Genomic DNA, 18,885 nt, shown 5'->3' with positions numbered 1-18,885 from the left:
CGAGGCTGACAGGCTGGTCCAGATGGATGCTGGACCAGGGACCTTGGCCTCTTTAGAACCCTCCTTCAGGGCAGCAAGCTGAACAACCTGGATATCCTCTGACACGCAGCATTTTAAAGTGACCGCTCCCAAGGGCAGAAGGTCCCGGAAGCCCCCAGATTTCCCTTCCTTACACACCACACACGCTGCCACCATGCGCCAGGCCCACCTTCTCCCTGGGATCCAGGGTGAGACTGTGTCTAGACCACACATCGTGTCTCCCCCCTGAAAAGGGCCAGCATCCCCAAACAACAGGACCAGGGATGCCCCGCGAGGGAAAGGAGCTGGATGAAGCAGACTAGGTCTGTGTCCAAGAGGAAAGAGGGAAGGAAGGAAACGAGGCCAAGAGAACAGGAAAGTCAAGGGCACTGCGGAGAACCAGTGATGGCCCCAGTCTCTGCTTGGCCCCTCAGAAGCCACAGACTGCTGCCTGTGACCGGGATGGGGGTCTCCAAGCCTGGTGGGCAGCCGGCCTCACTGTCACCTGGCCATCCAGAAGCCAGCTCTGACCCCCACCCCAAAAAGCAGCCTGGACGGGGAAGCCCCTGGAAGGATGCGTCGTTTCCAGGCAGTCACATGCTCCAAGGGGCTTGAATGCTCCCAGGCCTGCCAGGCCCAAGAGTGACCCTAAACACCATTCTGTGTCTGGGCTTCCATTTCCTGACTTGGGATGCTGACACTTAGCACGACATTTATTTCAGCCCCTGGGAGACAGTTTGGTAATTTCGGAGGGCACGTCTGCAACAACCAAAAGTTTTGGTTGTTCCAACGATGGTGAGAGCTCCTGGCCTCATAGTGGGGGTGGGGCGGGGGAGACATTCTGCAGTGCCAGGGACAAACCCACACGAGGAAGAAGGGGCCTGGCTGCCACTCAACTTTTGGACATCCACCCAGATCAGAAGCAAGCTGAGATTCCTGAGCCGAGATCCCAATTTGGTCTAGCAGCGACACTGCTAGTGGCATTAGAGTTGCCAAAACAACACACTTGTGTCAGATCTGCATGTGACACTGTCGTGTGTGGGCTAATTCTTCGTGTAGGAGCAAATACCCAAGCACTGATATATTAAAGTATAGTTTCTGTTACTATAAATTACTTTTTTTCTTTTAAAGATTGATTTATTTATTTGAGAGAGAGAGAGAGGGTGAGCGCGCCCAGGGGGTTGGGGCAGAGTGAGAGAGAAACCCAAGCAGACTCTCCGCTGACCACAGAGCCTGACGCGGGGCTGGATCCCACGACCCTGAGATCACGACCTGAGCCGAAACCGAGAGTCGGATGCCTAGCTGACTGTGCTGCCCAGACGCCCTTACTGTAAATTACTTTAATGCTTGGCCTCCTTTATTTTATAGTTAGGGCATTATACTGATGAACAACTGTAAAGTGTGAGTAGGTTATATGGTCTACGAATTAGCTCCTGGTTAGTAAAGGGGGCATTTAAAAATATTTGTTACAGAGGCGGAGGGTGGGGGGTGCGGTTCTGAGTCCAGCACAGGTGTGAGCCATTGAGCCAGGGACACACGCCCTGGGGTCAGATAATACTCATGCTTAGAACCGTCGCCCTCAGCAGGGTTCATGGAGCCCTGGACTTGCCCTGCGCCACTTTCTTCCAAACCACACCTCCTCCAAAGCAGCGTTTTCTGCTTCTTTTGGTCACTGGAGGGAAGGCTGTGATGGATGAGGACAGGTCGAGGGCTCAGGTGCAGCCTCCCAATTTGGGAAACTAGGTCTGTTGGAGGAGACCCCATGTCAGACCGGTGTGTCCTACCCCCGTGCTCGGGGAAATGCAGGCTGCTTTTCTGAGTTGGTGTTTGGAGAGGCCCCTAAGGCCTGGCGGATAATAGGGCTCCTATTCAAGTCCTTCATATCTGATGTCCTCCCCCAAGCCTAGTGTTTGCACTGGGCTTGTGTGCCCTGCCCTGTCAGCTGGGAGAGGGTCGGACTGGCTTCTGGGAGGCGGAGGGAACTGCCGGGGACTTCTCCATATCACCCAGGGAGATTCGGGCTCTGGGGTCTGGGGTGGGGCTGAAATAAAGCCCCGGGGAATTCCGATGCTCGGGACCCCATGCCTGCCCGGTGCCCAGCTGAGAATCAGAACCGAGTGTCTGGGACACTAGATGGAGACCCCAGGAGGGAATGCCACACTCACTCAGGGTCCTGCTGCTCTTCCCGGGAGAAGGCATGTTGAGGAAGAGGTTATGCCCAGGAGCCTTTGAGGGGAGGCACTGCTGCTGTCTCCCCGAAACCAGGCCCATGATTGAATCTGGATTCTACAGTTGCTTTCGGATTTAAGTCCACTGAATGAGACTTGGGGGCTGCTGGCTTTCCAGAAGTTATGTCAAGATGATGTCGTCTCTACTGTGTGTGTCACTGTGGGGAGCCCGGGGAGGCAGCAGCTCCCCTGAAGACTGGTTCTAGCCTGGGGTGGGGGTGTCCATGCTAGTCATGGGTGAACTGGGCCCCAGATCTCTGCAAGCCAGGACAGCTCCAAGGGCTGATCCTGGCCCCCAGCTCTGGAAAGGAAGGTCAGGATGACAGGGGCTCCCAGCCACTTCCCCCACCAAGACGGTCATACCATGTCCTGTGTACTGGGGCCAAGACTCTCCATCTCCTGTGGAGATGGGACCAGAGGTATGGGGGAGACTCCAAGCTGCCCCCAGGAATGTGAAGACAGAAGGGAGCAGGCTGGAGGACAGGAGCTCAAAGGGGAGCAGGGGACCCCTGGGGGCTTCTGACACAGCATCCGTCTTCCCTCTTGGGGTCTTGCTGGAATTGGTTTGCTTTTTGCCCAGGAGTGAGAAGTTAGAAAAGCTCCAGGAAGCAATGGTGGCCTGAGGTGGGGTGCCTTCTTCCGCTTCCACCAGGTCTTCCAGTGTCACCTTCCTTGAGAACTGCCTAACCTCTCTCTTTAAAATTCACCCTCCCCGATACTTCCTGACCCCTTCCCTGCTCCATTTACCATCTCCTTAGCACATACCACTGATGGCCTACATATTTTAACACCTTTATCTCATTTATCCTTCTTCCCCACCACACCACAAGCTCCCCAAGGTCAAGGGGCTTGTCTATTTCATTCATTCACAAGGTCAGAGGGTGTCTGTTCCATTCACTGCTTTACCCCTGGTGCTCAGAGCAGTGTCTGGCCACAGTAAGTCTTCAATGAACATCTGTTAAATGAATCAGTGCAGCGCCTGGAGAGTTGCTTTATTCCAGGCTCCTGAGGGACAGCCTGGAGTGCTCTGAGTGCTCTCTGGACACTCAGGGGTCCCTGGGGAGGCGGGTGGGATATTTTGGCCTGGGTGCTGGGTGGCCCCACCCCTGAGCCTCCTCTGGAGTGGGGGGTGGATAAGTAATAGGGGCTGTAGGGTTAGTGCGAATCTAAGGTGAGAGCAGGAGGGGACAGAGAGAAACTTCCCTCTCTCTCATATCTCTGGACCCACTATTCTCTGACCCCCTGGCCCAGCTGCCAATTCCTCCCCAAAGAAGGAGCTAGAATCACCCACTGTATCGCCTGCTCTCTTCCTCCCCAGAATCAGAAAATGCCAATCTGGCAAACGTAGAGGGGCCGGGACCCGGGTCTTCATGTTCTAGCCTTGGTTCCTGCATAATATGAGCAAGACCACTGCTTTGGGGGAGCTGTGGTCAGTTCTCTGCTTTGATTCCACTCCCTTCCTTTAGAACCTTCCTTACTCCCAGGCGGCTCTCACAAGGAGACAGCTGGTTTAGGTTGAGGGTTACCCAGGCCTCAGCTCATCCCCTCTCTCTTCCCAGGACCTTGGCATTCACCCTATGCCAAGGCTGCCATGGACACGCGCCTCTCGCTCACTGGGTGACTTGGGAGAGGCCCCTTCCCTCTGAGCCTCAGTCTTCTGCCCCGTGAATTGCAGACTGCAAGAACACCCACCTTGACGGGTTGCTGGAAGACATGACCTCAGCTACCATGACTCTTAGCTCTGGGTCTCACGGCAAGAGATACCGGCTAGAAGATATGCCCATTTCGCTCTCACGATTGCAGTTTTAAGGGAAAGAGGCAAAGATGGTCGAGTGGCTGTGCCTGTGTGAGTGTCTGGAGCGGCTCGGTTGGCTCCTGGGCTCTGGTACCGAGCTGCAGTACATGCTTACACAGCACACGTATACGCACACACGCACACACGCGCGCACATTAGAACTTACCTGTCCACCTGGACTTCCGCATCTTTTGTCTCTGCCTTGGAAGGTCCCGCTCCATGGATCCCTTTGCTCCCACTGGTGAGAAGGCTCAGCACAGGTTCTATCTCTTTGAGCAATTCACTGTTCTGGACGTCCTGGGGGGCCACCCCGGCACTTTTCTTGGTAGGGTCCTGGCCAGGGCGTCTGGGAGCCAGGCTGTTGGTATTCGAGAGCGAGCCGGCTTCCCGCCCACTGTCCTGGGTATGCTGTGGCCCACTGCCAGGACCCGCGGCCCCGTCCACTGGCGGTGTGTGCTCTTTGCTGGCCGATGACTGGTGAGACAGATCGACGGCTGTGGTGGCGGGGCCCAGGGGCCGTGTCACCCGGATGGTCTTGGGGGTCCCGTCCCCGGTGAAGGTGGTCTCCAGGTGAGTGGTGAAGCCCTCGGGGCCCCTCAGAATGAGGACCACGTGGGTCTCAGAGGCGATGCCCCTGAGCACCTCCAGGGCACTGTCATAGCTCAGGTCCACCAAGGGCTGGCCGTTGACGGCGAGGATGATGTCGCCGGCCTGGATGAGGCCGCTCTGCTCCGCGGCGCCCCCTCGGATCAGGTCGGAGATGATCACCGGTGGCTTACTCACCCGCTCTTTCACCAGGAAGCCCAGGCCCCCCACCCTGCGCTTGAAGAGGCGGACAGAAATGACATTGGGTTGGATCTGCTGAACACTGAACACCTGATTCTCCATGGTGTCTAGTGTCAGGGGTCCGAAGACTTAAAATACGTCAAGCCAAGATGTTTTCAGCAGGAGGAGCCAGGCTGCACGCCGTGCCGAGAGGAAGAGCTGGGGGCTCGTGCCTCCAGGAGTCTCAGGAATGAGCTGCTCTTGGGTTCGTCTTCTCCGTCTTTGACGTCAACTCGGCGTCACCCACTCACTGCCGTCCGGCCATCGGTGGCATGATTTCCTGCGTCTGCCTTCCTCCTTGTTCTCTAGGAAGTGATGGTTGATCAGGCAGACGTCAGGAGAAGCCGTGGAATGTGTCCCTAAGCAACAGGTCAGGCCGACTGGGGAGGAGAAGTGTCTGGTGGAGGTGTCTAGATGTGTCTCGAGGTGACACAAGTTCCTGTGCGTGATTCTCTGGGCATCGCGAGCCCGTCAGACCTGTGCTGGAGAGAAGGAGCGAGGGAGGGGGTGAAGTTACAAAAGAGAGATTGATGTGGAGTGCCCAGAGCCACCTTCAAAAGCGAGATGGGAAATGCAACCAACTGAGAAGTCTAGCCACAAGACACTGGAGTTTGGAAGCCAACCTTGAAATGTAATCCTTCCTCCCCGGGGTGGGGTGGGGGGAACGTTCCCCATTAGCTGCAAATTGTCTGGTTTCATCTCCCATGATCAAAGCCCCCTGAGACCAAGGGTCTCCCTGGGGAAACCACTGATAGCCTAGAAGTCAAATGGCAAGAATCACAATCTCATCTCTTCCCTCTTTCCCATCTTGAGAAGCCACCATTCCAACTTGTCACGCAGCCTTCAGCTCTCTGTACCTTACAAACATTTTCCACTCATGTGTCAAGAGCTCAGCCAGCACGGATCTTGGGGCTCTCTGTCCTGGCCACCCCCAAAGTCCTCCACGACAAACCCACCAGAAAGGGAATGCCACCAATGGTGTCAGTTGGCCTTTCTGACCATTTTTGTAACTATTAACCTGTTCCAGGCTCCAAAGGACAGACTTGGTCACGTTACAAATCATCATAAAGCCAACTTGCTATAACAAATACCAAAGACATGGGCCCACACAAAACTTTAGAGGACATCTGTACTCCACAGCCTGCCTGCGACCCTAATAGGGAAACATTAAGAAGAGCGGACTGTATACCCCCGGGGCTATCATAAGCACACAGCAGGTGCTCAATGAGTATTTGCCGAATGAAGAAAAATCCCAGAAGATGAAATACAGCAGACACTTATTGAACACGTATGCTCTTCATGTACGTGGAGGTATTTTTGCCTTTGATCCTCACGGTTACCCTTCAATAGATGAGAAGCCTGGGAAGGGGTTTAGTTAGTTGTCCAAAGTCACATAGAAATGACAGCAAAGAGAGGCCTTGAACTCAGGTCTGCCCCACTCTCAAGCCCGAGCTTCTAAACTTACACTCCGGTTGAGAAAACTTGATATTCTGGTTATTCTCTCAACTCCTGCTGGCTCCCGGAGTCTTGGAGAAATGGGGTATGGTTGGGGTGCTAAGGGGCAAGAGGGGGCTCAGCTGGGGGTGTTGCGGCCCAGGTGAGGCGTCTGCACGCAGGGCACGAAGACGGCGGGCAGCTATGGAAGTGTGCCCTCTGTGTCTGGCATGGAGCAGGTGATCTGAGGTTGTGGGTGGAGTAGGGGGCAGGTGGGAGGCAGCAGAGAACCCCTCCATCTTTCTCTAACCCCCAGCTCAAGTCCAGGTTCCAGCTCTTTCCCGAACACCCTTCTCTGTCGGCATCCTCACCAGGCTTAGCGCAAGGAGGGAGCCCCCATCTGCCACGCCTAACAAGTGACGCTCACTCCCCCATTTCCCTTTGAGCGAACTCCCGGGGTCATCCGGGGGCTGAGGCAGCTGATGCGCTCCCACTGCCTCTGTGAGCAGGAGGTGGGTGCAGACACCCCCCAAGGGGGAGGTGCCGCTTCCCAGATCCCCTCAGGGCGGGGTGGTTAGTAAGTCAGCCTCCCCCTTTTGCAGCCTGCCTTATGTAACTGCGGCAGCCCCTCTGTGTGGGTGAGGGGATAATGAATACCCAGGCCCAGCCCGGGCTGCGTTCTCCATCTGGTGTCGCCGGGTGTGTGTGTTTCTCTCTGTGTATTCATGCATTGCCCTCATGCTGTGTCGTTTCTCTGCTGCGTGTGTGAGCGTGTGGAGCTCGCGTGTCGACCGGCTGAGTGTCTTTCAGCATCTTGCTGCCGAGGTTCTGGTTTGCAGAGAGAACCATCCAGAACCCCTGTCTTTCCTCACTGGGGAGGATCGGTCCTCCCTTGACCCCTTTGCTTCCTTAACTCTCCCCAAGCCCCATTTCTTCTGGGTACCGAACCCAGGATGTTCGTCCAAGTTTGGCAGTGGACTCCGTTCTTCAATTAAAGAAGGGATTTGCAGGTGAGCTGCAAAGGGAAGGCGAGGTTTCCAAGTGATTTTCTTCCACTTTTGGCTTGGGCCAGACCCTAAAAAGGACAGAGCCTGGGCCTGGCTCAAGAAAAAAGAAAGAGAATAAAGCAATCCACAAGCCTTCTCAGCTACACTCAGCTTTTCAAACTCTTTCTCGGTTGGTTTTCAAATCAGGGAGGGCTGTTGGCTGGCGCTTGGGAAACTGGGGTGCTGTTTCTCACACTTTGGCCTTAGAAAGGCAACTTGATCTTTGGAAGGCACTGGAAAGAGGCTGGGCTTGGGAGAAGCAGGGATATGTAGTGTCTGCTGAGAGAGACACAAGTCCTGTGTCTAAGCCAGTGGATTCCAAGCACTCGCTAAGGTCCACCTTGATCCTAATAACAATCCCACAACACCCTGTCTCCCCCCTCTACCTCTCCAGAACACACCCTCATCTGCTGCTGTATTTTTATCCTCACTCACCAAGGTCAGGTTTGAATATCCCCATCGTACAGATGAATACATTAAGCTGCAACAGGGAGACCCACTTGTCCCGGCTTGTGAATGTCCACTGTCCAGGAGGCTCCTGGGTCACCTGGAGTGGCTGGCGACCCTTCTGCCCCAGGAAAGATTTTTAAGGCTCCTTCTGGCTCTGTCTGGGTGTTTCTAGGTGAGTTCTTTACTTTCCTGGAACTTCTATTTCCTTATCTGTAAAATGGGGTTGTTAGGCAGTTACCACTTCCCTGGGTAACCAGAAGGATTAATGAAAATGGTGAATGCATGGTACTCAGCAATGTCACACAGCAAATGCCCAGCAGAAAGGGCTTCCCGTTATTGTTATATAATATGTGACGATTCAGGCTTCCTGGCTTTTAATTCTAATTTTCTACACCATCCCACTTTCACCAAAGGTAGTTCATGTGCCGTCTAGAGGGGGCCCTTTGCTGGAAATCTGGCGGAACCTGGCACTGGTCGTGGAACGGGGCTCTGAACACAGGGAGCTGGGTGCTGGGCGGCACGTCCTGCCAAACCAGCCTCCGCCCTTTGGAACTGTGATTTTAAACAAATCACATGCGTACACGCCAGCGTATATACCATGGAAACGATACTTGGACCCAGTCCTCATTCGAGTAGTTCAGCGGTTTTGGGTGTATTTATTTCATTTACCTTGCTGCGAGGAAATTAGCGGCTGACTTTCGGGACAGCTGCCAGTGACAAGGAGGGAGCCAAAATAGGCCAGCGTCTGCTACTACCATCTCACCGTGCGACCTTGGGCAAGCCACTCCCCATCTGGGCTGCGTTTCTGCAACCAGAGGGGTGGGGACGGCAGCAGCCTCTAGTAATGGAGAGTTTCTTGTGTGCTAAGCGTGGCACTGAGCCCTCTGCTTGGGTGCCTTATTTGATTCTGGCAGAGACTGTATGGAAACACTCCTAGCCCCACGTTACCCATGGACGAGGTGAGTGGGGTTCAGAGAAGTGAACCTGAGAGGCAACCTTGGGTCTAGCGAGTGGATTCTGAGCACTCACCGCGGTCAATCCCAATCCTAACACCAACCCCATAACATGCCTCATTTCTCTTTCTCCCCAAAGCACATCCTCATCGGCTGTCATATTTTTCATCCTCACTCTGATCAGGGTGACATTTCATTGTCCCCATTTTACAGATGGCAAGATAAGCTGCTATCTGAGACCCATTTGTCCTGGCTTGTCCATGACCTTCCATTTTTAGCACTGAAAGTCAGAGGACATCAGAATGAAGGGCAGCTCTTGAGATCATCCAACCCAACTCCCATTCAAAAATGAGGAAACAGAAGCCTTGAGAAGCAAGGGGTTCATTCAACATGGATCAGCGACAGGTGAGGGGGTCTAGGGCCGTGTTCTCCAGCTGGGCAGCCGCTCGCCACATGTGGCCATTGAAACCCCTTAACTGTGGCTGGTTCCACTGAGATCTACTGGGAGAGCAAAACACACATTGAGTTTCAAAGGCTAGTTTGAAAAAAAAAAAAGAACATAAAAAAAGCTCAATAATTTTTCAATATTGGTTACACGTTGAATAGATAATATTGTGGCTATAGTGGGTTAAACAAAATTATTATGAAAGTTAATGTCACCTGTGGCTTTTTAAACTCTTTTTTAAAGTGACTAATATACACTTAAAAATCACCCATGTGGACCGCACTGTATTGCCATTGGGCAGTGTAGTCTAGAGTCTGACCTCCTCTCTGTATCCCACTGTCCCTTAGTCCCCCTTGAGAATCTACTGGTAACTTCACCAGGCAGAAGATAATTCTTCTTTCTAAAGAAACCAGAAAAATGACACAGAGCATTAGCAAAGATCTTGCCACTTTTGAGGTTGACCTCTGAGAATAGGTGTGATGGAGACTGGAGGGGGTGGGGAGAGAATCTACCTAGAACGATGTGAAGAGAGAGGTAATAGTAGGATGTCACCCAGGCTAAGAGTGGAGTGCTCAACATTCCATCATCCGAAGGTCATCTGAAGTCTAACCCTTCTATATACAATAAATGTTTCATTAAAAAGAATGAGATGGATCTCTACTCACAACTATGAAATGAGCTCCAAGATACAAAAATACATGTAAATTCTACACGTGTAAATGCAGAGAATATTCCAGAAGGAATGGGTATCATCAGTTGCAATTCACAAGGAATATTAGAAGTCAGAAGTAGGAGGGAGACATACTTTGCACTGTCCACCTTATTTTTCTATTTGCTTATCATTTAAATTATGTTTTTAATTACATGTGTATTACCTTTTAAATGAGCAATACTGAAGAAAAAACAACACCCAGCCTGTGAACTCCTGGGTGTTTTCTGTTCGCACACCCACAAAATCTCTGATGGAGTTACAGCTCTGATTCCCATCTCCCTCCGATCTCATTTAAAAACAAATCCCAAGTCTCCATGTCTTAAAAACAAAACAAAATACCGCCACCCTCCACACAAACAAGAGACCCACACCGTAACCCAACTGTGCTCTTTCAAACAACAGCAACAACAAAACACGACAAAGCAACCAACTTCCTTACATCTCCCGAACTGCTAATTTGCAGTCTTTCCCCAGAGAGAACACCACCCGGGAATCAAGCTGACGGGCTTTCTCCCACGCTGGCAAGTCATAGCTACAAACCCGCCAACCTCTGCAAATCAGGGGGGTAAGTTGGCATTCTGTGTCTTGGGGATCCCAGAGACAGGGGTACCCTGGCCCCACGGGGTACCCCAGACATGTAACTGCCCCAGTTTCACGGCTACAGTTTGCTGATGATGACCCTGAACTTCCCAGATCTAGTGCCGACGCCTCATGAGCCTAAGTCAGAGTGAGTGGGGTGAGTATTCACAGGCGTTTCCAGTTTGATAGTTCACCTTGTCGTCGTCAGGCTTCGGGAAACCCTCGCGCTCTCTCACTGCTGCTTTGCACTACCTCTTTGAACGGCGGTTTGACAGGACCTACCCTAAATTTAAAACACACAGATCTTTGTCCTGGCAATTCAATTTTTAGGACTTTCTCCTGCAGATAAACTAGAAGGAACATCCTTACACACAGACACACACGCGACCCTTCCGTGCAGGGTCGTTCAGAATATCAACAGATTAAATAACCAATGGCACGTCCATACAATGGAGTTCTGGGCAGGCATTAAATAAGGGGGGGCAGGTTAGATCTAAAAGAACCAATGGGGAATGATCTTCAAGTTACACTGTTAAATTTTAAAAGGCGGAGAGCACGGATATATAAATATAGTTACATATCCATCCTATGTATTCATCCATACTTTCATGTAAGTTTGGAGATGCACTGAATATCTCTGGAAAAACATCCAACATACTGGTAACAGTGTTTGCTTCTGGGAAAGGGTACTGGAAGGCTAGGGGTGGGATGGGAAGAAAGCTTACTTTTTGTTTTATATTCTTTTTTGGGGGGTGTCCCTTTGTCATGCTTATTCATCTTTTACTGTGTTTTTGTAACATATACAAAAAAAGGGCACAGTCTTAAACGGGTACTCTAGTTTTTCCACTTGGCTTTATGGTGGCGGACAAGTTGTTTAACTGCTCTGAGTCATAGTTCCTGCATCTATAAAATGGGGATAACAGCATCTCTTCAGAGTGTCTGTGAAGATGGAATAATAGTATTTTTTGAGTTCTTACAATCTGCCATACACTAAAGAGCCCAACAAATGAACCCTCTTCCCACTACTATTACTAATAATGATCACATAAGCACCCGTTATTCTATTGGTCTATGCTGTCGAGTGGACATACGTTCCTTAAAGCACCCAGTGCTCAAGAACCAAGAGAACGCTGTGGACACACAGATTGGGTTTACTTTTCAGTGGAGCGCGTGCCTGTCACTGTGTCCTCAGGACACCAAAGGAGCGGGATTTGGTGTGTTGGAGCATGGACCCAAGTGAGAGAGCCCTGGACGCTGGTGGTGAGTCAACACCACCGGGGTGGGACGGCGATGTCATGGGTCCAGTCCATCATCGGTAGAGAGCTACAGGGCCGTAGTCCCCACGTTGGAGCAGATCTAGGGAATTACGGAGTCTTCATTTTATCTTCATTTTGCAAAGCTCATTTTTATGAGTGAGTTCAGTCGGCTGTAGAGCACTGTATCCATCATATAGACAGAACACTCCAGGGTTTGGGGCTAAGGTAATTAAATTCCTTCCATCACCCCTCAGTGGCACAAAAATGCCCAGAGATGCACCTGTCTTCCCCCTAGCCCCCACCAGACATACTCCATTGCTGGTGGTGTCATGGAGTGGTCAAAGGAATGAGCGTTAGAGCCAAAAGACAAGGGTTTGTGACCCACTTCTACTACCTATTGGCCTCAGACTTGTCATCTGTAAAATGGGAACAATGATGGTTTCTACCTTTAAGGTAGTTACTATCCCATTACATGGGATAGTTAAGTGGGAGTACATTCGATGGGATAATCTATGCAAAATGTGTGGCACAGCTAAACTACTCTTTTTAGAGTCGCTTTAGATTGCACCTCAGGGAAAATGAATGATCTCAGGTAAGATATGTGAACATCATCACAGCCAAGAGGATGGCCTCATTACTGTGAATATGAAGCACTACCAGTGGTCTCTGGAACACTTCCTAGGAATCGTTGCAAAAAGACAGTGCATATTTCATACCCCCAGTTAACCTTCCCCTCTTTTCCTCTTTTTTCCTCCCTTCCCTTTCTCCCCTTCCTCTCTCCCTTCCTTTTTTTTTTTTTTCCATTCACACCATCCTCTTGCTCATTATGAATGCTTATATAGCTCCCACCTGGGCCAGCAAGAAGCTGGGCCTGGAAATGCAGGGATAGACAAGACAGACAGCTTCCCTGCCCTCAGAGCCTACCACTGGGGGGGACAGGATGGGGGAGGGTGGAGAGAGATATTAGTGACAAGCGCAGCAGGTAGAACAAAGTGAAAATACAGGGTGTTAACAGAGGTATAGACAGGATGCCTAACAATCTGGGTAGTGGTGGTCAGGGAAGGCTTCCTGGAGGAAGAGTCAGAATACAGAGTTAGCCAGATTGAAGTGGTAGATAGTGGGAGGGAGGGGTGGAGGACAGAAGGCACCCAGAACGGAGAGAACAAGCATTTGAGCCACTCCCCTGTACCCTCTCCACGGTGGCAGGAGAAGAAAGCCAATGTCTTATAAAGCTGGAGAGGTCTTTGGAAAGCTGGATCATGCAGCTCTCTTGAGAGCCAAGTTAAAGGTTTTGTACTTTACTCTTACAGTGATGACAAGCACTGGAGAATTTTGAGGAGAGAAGTTCTGTGGTCAGATTTAGATTTTAGAAAGATTACTCTGGCTGCTGCATGGAAAATAGTGGGGGTGGGGGGGAGGAGAGGAGGCAAGGCTGGCTATGAAGAGCCCAGATAGGAGGCTGCTGGAGGTCAGAGATGAGAAATGACAGTGGTTAGCATAGTGAAGGGAGGAAGCGGGCAGGTTTAAGAGATATTTAGGAGGTCGGGTCAACAGTATGTGGTGACTGAGCAGGTAGAGCAGGTAAAGGAGAAAGAGGTGTTCCTAGTAACTTCCCAGCTTCTGGCTTCTACAAGTAGATGGATCATGATGCCATTTCCTGGCTAACAGAGCACAGGAAGTCAGGGTAAAAATAGGGCAAAAGAAAGGATAAGAATGAATGAAACTAATTTGATAAAACTGTCCTTCCTGAGTAGTAATAGATAATTTAACTGCGGTCTAGTATACTGCAAGAGTCAACATTTCCTGATACCATTATTTCCATAATTATGAGAATGAAAGGGGTTACAGAAAATACACACTTGATTTGGTTCATTCCCCAGCCATTTGATTTTGGGCAAGTCATTAAACACTTTTTATATCAATTTCTTTTTGCGAAACTGAAAAGGTAATAACAACCACTTCCAAGGTTTTTGTGAAGATTCAATAAGACAGGTGCTGTAAAGAGCACTCCGTAAACCATGAATGTCAACTGTCGTAGCAATGTTGAGTATTTCAAGGAGGACATCAAGAATTGTACCCTTCAGATTGCCACTCAGTGTTAACTTGAGACTCAACCAAGTTTCTCCTCTCCTGCCTGGCATCCTTGGGGGTCCCTAGTGCAGGGAAGGCAGGTTAGGCAAAAGGTGCCCATGGAAGGTAAAAGAAGTAACAATGGTTATTTTAAAGGAGGAGTGATAACATCTGCTCCTTTAACTTGAAGGTTCCCTGCACATAGCATCCACGTTGGTCTGAATCAGTTACAAATGAATTTCAGCAGAGAGAATACATTAAATAGGAAACACAAACAACAATGCTGAGAATGACACCACATCTGCCAGATAGATCAGTAGAAACAATAAATGTAAATGGGTTAAACTCGAGTAAAAGATCAAGACTCTCAGATTGACTAAATGCATTTGCAGCTGCTCTGTATTAACATGGATGTGGGGACAAGGGTGAAGGACAGGAGGAAAAATAGCTCGCCAAGGCAGGTATGGGTTTGATGTACATTTGCATAGGCAGCATAGGTCTGCTTTGATTTGAAAGATATAATTCACTCTCGTCTTAAAATATGTTAGCACCTGTTAAGCACAAAATATTTACTGAATAAATGATCAATTATCCACAGCAATTTCTTTCATTGAATTTTTATTAATTAGGTTGCACTATATTAAATTGGCATGTTTGCAAATGATCAAATTCACCACTGTCTTATAGTTCAACCTAATATTTTGAACATTTATATATGCAAACACTTCACCGAATTATTTAATTTCATCCTTGCAACAACTATATGAAGGACATGATTGTATTATTCCCATTTTATAGATGTTGAAACTGAGGCTCAAAGAGTTTCATTACATCACAGAAATTTATCCAGCTACTGTCAATGAAGGGGATTCAAACCAAGTTTGTCTGAACTCAAAGGATTTGCTTTTTATTTTTTACTTACTGAACTCTTTTATTAGCTCCCATAAATTTTAGTCTCAGATTTTCTAAGCAGATAATTGTATCACCCACAAATAATAACAGTTCAAAGTCTTTGCTGTTGCCACTTTCCAAATACTACTATGTATTTCAGTTGGCCTGACCACCACTTATAATTTTAGTAATTGGTGGCTGAAATGGACTGTAGGGTTTTCCATTTCGATTGTTCACAATATGGAATCTATGGACCCTTGGCAGGGCTCGGGGATTCCTGACAATCCTGGAATTCTGTGCACAACTTTTGTGTGTGTGCATATGCATGTTTATATGGGGAGAGAGTCCATAATATGATTTTTCTAAGCACTCCATTACCCAGTAAGCAGCAAGAGTAGAAGTCACTGGATTAACCCTACATTTTAAGATGAGAAGTTTGAGGCTTACAGATAGGGAAGGATTTGCCAAAGGTTCTTAGAGACGGAGTCAGAGAGAGAATCCAGGTCTCTTGCATGATTTCTTCTCAAACTCAAGTTACAGGCTCATTTTCCTTGCTTCCCCCATGAAATTCGGAAATTTATTCAGGGCCCTATATTTGACGGTAATGCTAATCTCAGGATGGGAGGTGCAGCCTTCTTGGTAGATGCCCTTCATGTCTGTTATACTGGTTTCTTGATTATTCAAAATAAGCCTGAGCAGTCCAGTATCCCCTTAACCCTCCCTTCCTGGTGAACCACCTCCAATTATTATCTACCTACCCAGGGTTGATAACAGAGGGTGTGAAGACGCCATGACAGGTGAAGGGAGGGGAAAATCATCACGAAAGCTGGCATGCAATGCCAGGATTTTTAGGTATCCTAGAGCCCTATAGGGGTCCCCAGACCCTATACTAGTTGCTCATCAAAGTAAATATTTAAAAGGTCAAATTCACAATTAGGATAAAAACCAGATTATACAAACTTAGTATTGATTAACAGAGCCGTAAATATCAATGTAGTTTTTAAAATAAAAAATCAAATAAAAATAAGGATCATAGTATCAGAGACCCCAGCCACAACTCCTTCATTTGCTCAGCTTTTACTGAGTAGCTGCTTTGTTCCAAAACCCTATCATCCTAAATGAACTATGAAACCGTATGCTCCTTGAAGACAGGGATCCTGGTTTTCTGGTTTACTGTTGTACCCTTGGTGCACAGCAAGGTGCCCAGGGCATAGTAGGTGCTCAGTAAATTGGAGGCTCAATCTCTGAGTCCACAGCTGTTGAATGAAGTAGCCCCGGTGGGTGGTGAGAGGAAGCAGCGGGGGACCATGGAGACTGGAGCACCCACGCCACATGTGGAGCACCATTCTGGCTGGTGGTTGCCGTGCAGGGAGGCAAGGTCAGTATCAGCCGACTTGCTCTCCAGCAGCTGCAGGGAGGTGATAACACGGCCCATTACAAATCAAAGAACAAATAAATGAGACCTCACATGCTCGGGTAAGAACACCCAGATTCAGAAAAAGGAGAGGCCAAGAGGGGGGTCTCAATATAGTTTATAAAATCACCAGTGACAGACATGGTCTAGTGCTTGCTACATACGGTGTGGCCCCTGGACCAGCAGTCATCAGCGAAGAGCTGGTTAGGAATGCAGAGCCTCAGGCCCCACCCCAGCCCTATGACTCCGACTCTGCATTTTCAGAAGACCCCCCAGGTGATGGTGTGCACGTTATGGCTTGAGAAACATTGGTCCAGTTTGCCTCTAAATGCCTGTATTACTTTTTCGCAGTCCCATGAAGCTTCAAGCAGAACACTTGAGTCGAGGGAGCAATATTAGGCTGAACCGAGTAAAATTGCAGATTTCTGACGATTTTTCGACCTGTGAAAATGGCAATCGCAAATGAAATTTCATTTCCACCTAAACTATAAGCTGTTCGGCACAAAAGTGCTTTAGACCTAGGATATCACTTGCTTCAAAAAGTCTCAGGTCAGATGCTACAAAGAGCCCGCAGGCATGACATACAAGTGTTGTTGGGTCAACACAGCTAAACACATTTTTCTCCCCAAATGGGGTACCATCACGTAAAAATGGGAAATCTCATGTGAAATGCAAATTTCTAGTTTTCTTGGAACACTGGAAGGAGCATGAGGACTGGGTCTATATTTCTGAATGTCAGCAAACAGCTGGAGTGGGTGGTGGCGCCCTCTTTATATAGGGCGTGGGCTCTCTAGTTCCTCTGGGCCCCCATGCAGCCCCCCTTACACATGTGTTTCTTGCCAGGACCCTGCAGGTATTTATTTCGACTGTGGGACCCTGGTTATGTAGTGAGTTTTAAAGGGAAACAAGGAAGGTCACCTTTAGACGCTGCTCAGTGGAAGGACAGATGTGCTTAGTGACTTGGGTTTTGCCGTAGGTGACCCCGGTTGAGCCAGGTGTTCGACGGATGCCCACCTTCCTGACAGCCCTCTGCATATGTCCCAGCTTATGCCCTGGGGCTGATGCTCATTCTGCCTCATTGTCCCTGGGTTAGAGCTACTGAGAATTGTAGAGCATTTCCTGTAATTGTCATCCTTAACTCCTCAGCTGCTTCCTCCCTCAACGTGGTGGTGTGCGTACAAAGACCCTTCCTGGAGTGACACCTTTCTCTGTAAACGGAGCTGTCGCTTTTGATGTCAGACCAGTCTGCCTACTCATTCCAACAAGAGCTGAATGGAAACCAGCTTCCCTTCTTCATTTAGAGGGAACACAGTCCAAGACCCCATTCGTTTTCCTTGACTCTACCTTGGGGTTACCTGAGCCGGCTGGGTCTTTATCTCCCATCATACCAGTGCACCTGCTAAGCCCCTAGAAGACACCCCACCCTCAGCCCTGAGCGACACCTTCCCTCCTGATTCAGCCCTACTGAACAGAGCTCTGCAAACATCCCTCTGCAGTAAAATCACAGAGAAAAGAGAACGATGCCATCGTGAGCAGCGTCTAAGCTGACATCACAGAGGTGGCAAGGAAGGCTTGCGGGGGATTGTCGCAGTTAAGACTGTAGGTCCTGGCTTCAAATGCTGACTCTGCCATTTACTGACTGCTGGCCTTGGGCAATACATTTTGCATCTCTGTGCCTCTGGTTGCTCATCTGCAAAATGGCAAATAATAGTATTTACTTTGCGAGGCTCTTGTGAAGATTACATAAAATGATGTCACGTTTCCCTGACTGGTCTTACCACCTTCCTATCTTTGTGCCGCGCCAGTGTCTCACCCCAGGCGATCATCTAGCTACTATTTTCCCTTGGAGCTGACTCACGTTTTACCTTAAATATGTAACTATAGCTCCATCCTAAGGAATAACAACCATGAGATCAGGGTAAAAAGGGGCCAACTACGTTTTTCTATTACCAATCAAAACAAATATTGAAGGAGCAAATTAAAAAAAAAACAAAACCAGATACCATCTTGTTCCAATCATGAGAAAAGCACTGAACAAACTCAGATTGAAGGACGTTCTCCAAAGTCACTGACCAGTCATCAAACTCAGGAGAGACAGCCTGTGAGACAGACTGTCCCAGATGAGAAGAAACCAAGGAGAAATGGGCACTGAAAGCGTGTGGGATCGCGGATAAGATCAGGAACAGAACGTGGTCATTCGTGGGAAAAGCGAAATTCAAATAAACTCTGTAGTTTAGATAATGATTGTACTAAAACTGTACATGACCTTAACACCAGGGGTGCTGGGTAAGGGGTATGAAGACACTCGTTGCCCTATTTGGCAATGCTTCTGTAAGTCCAAAGCTACTTCGAAATAAAAAGTTTTGAAAAATGGGTCCAAGTTAAGCAGGCTCTCCCCACCGCCTTTTTTGCCCCCTCCCTTCAGCGCCTGGCCGCCACTTTCTGTCGCTATGGATTCGCCCACGTCAGACATAGAAATGGAATCCTGTAATATGTGGCCTTGCGCGCCTGGGTTTGCTCAGTTAGCAGACTGTGTTCTGGGACCATCCACACTGTGGCACGTGTCAGTAAGGTCATTCCTTTTTATGGCTGAATATTATTCCATTCTATGGACATGCCACATTATGTTTATCTGTGGGTGGATATTTGAGCTGTTTCCACCTGCTGGCTATGATGAGTAGAGTTGCTGTGAACATTCGTGGACACGTTTTTGCCTGACCCTGTGTTTTCAGTCTTTAGTGGGGATAAGGTTTCCCGCTGGGGTGATGG

The 18,885-nt window shown here is 49.1% G+C and overlaps 1 protein-coding gene across 3 annotated transcripts in view; it reads right to left on the bottom strand.

Moving 5' to 3' along the window:
• Positions 1–18,885, bottom strand: part of NOS1 (nitric oxide synthase 1) — a 170,751-nt gene that overhangs the window by 75,606 nt on the left and 76,260 nt on the right. For 2 of the 3 annotated variants that reach the window (XM_087857307.1, XM_087857309.1), the window contains exon 2: positions 4,208–5,348. In XM_087857307.1, coding sequence (XP_087713433.1) covers positions 4,208–4,929 — 722 coding nt within the window. In that variant the 5' untranslated portion in view covers positions 4,930–5,348. The remainder of the gene's footprint in view (positions 1–4,207; positions 5,349–18,885) is intronic. The other variant, XM_087857308.1, reaches the window with a different exon arrangement.

This window comes from Ursus americanus, chromosome 30 (genome assembly GCF_024610735.1).
Source record: "Ursus americanus isolate L20-20 chromosome 30, mUrsAme1.1.p, whole genome shotgun sequence".
Lineage (NCBI taxonomy): Eukaryota > Metazoa > Chordata > Mammalia > Carnivora > Ursidae > Ursus > Ursus americanus.
Note: the sequence above shows the minus strand (reverse complement) of the source record. Positions and strands in the feature narration are given on the sequence as shown.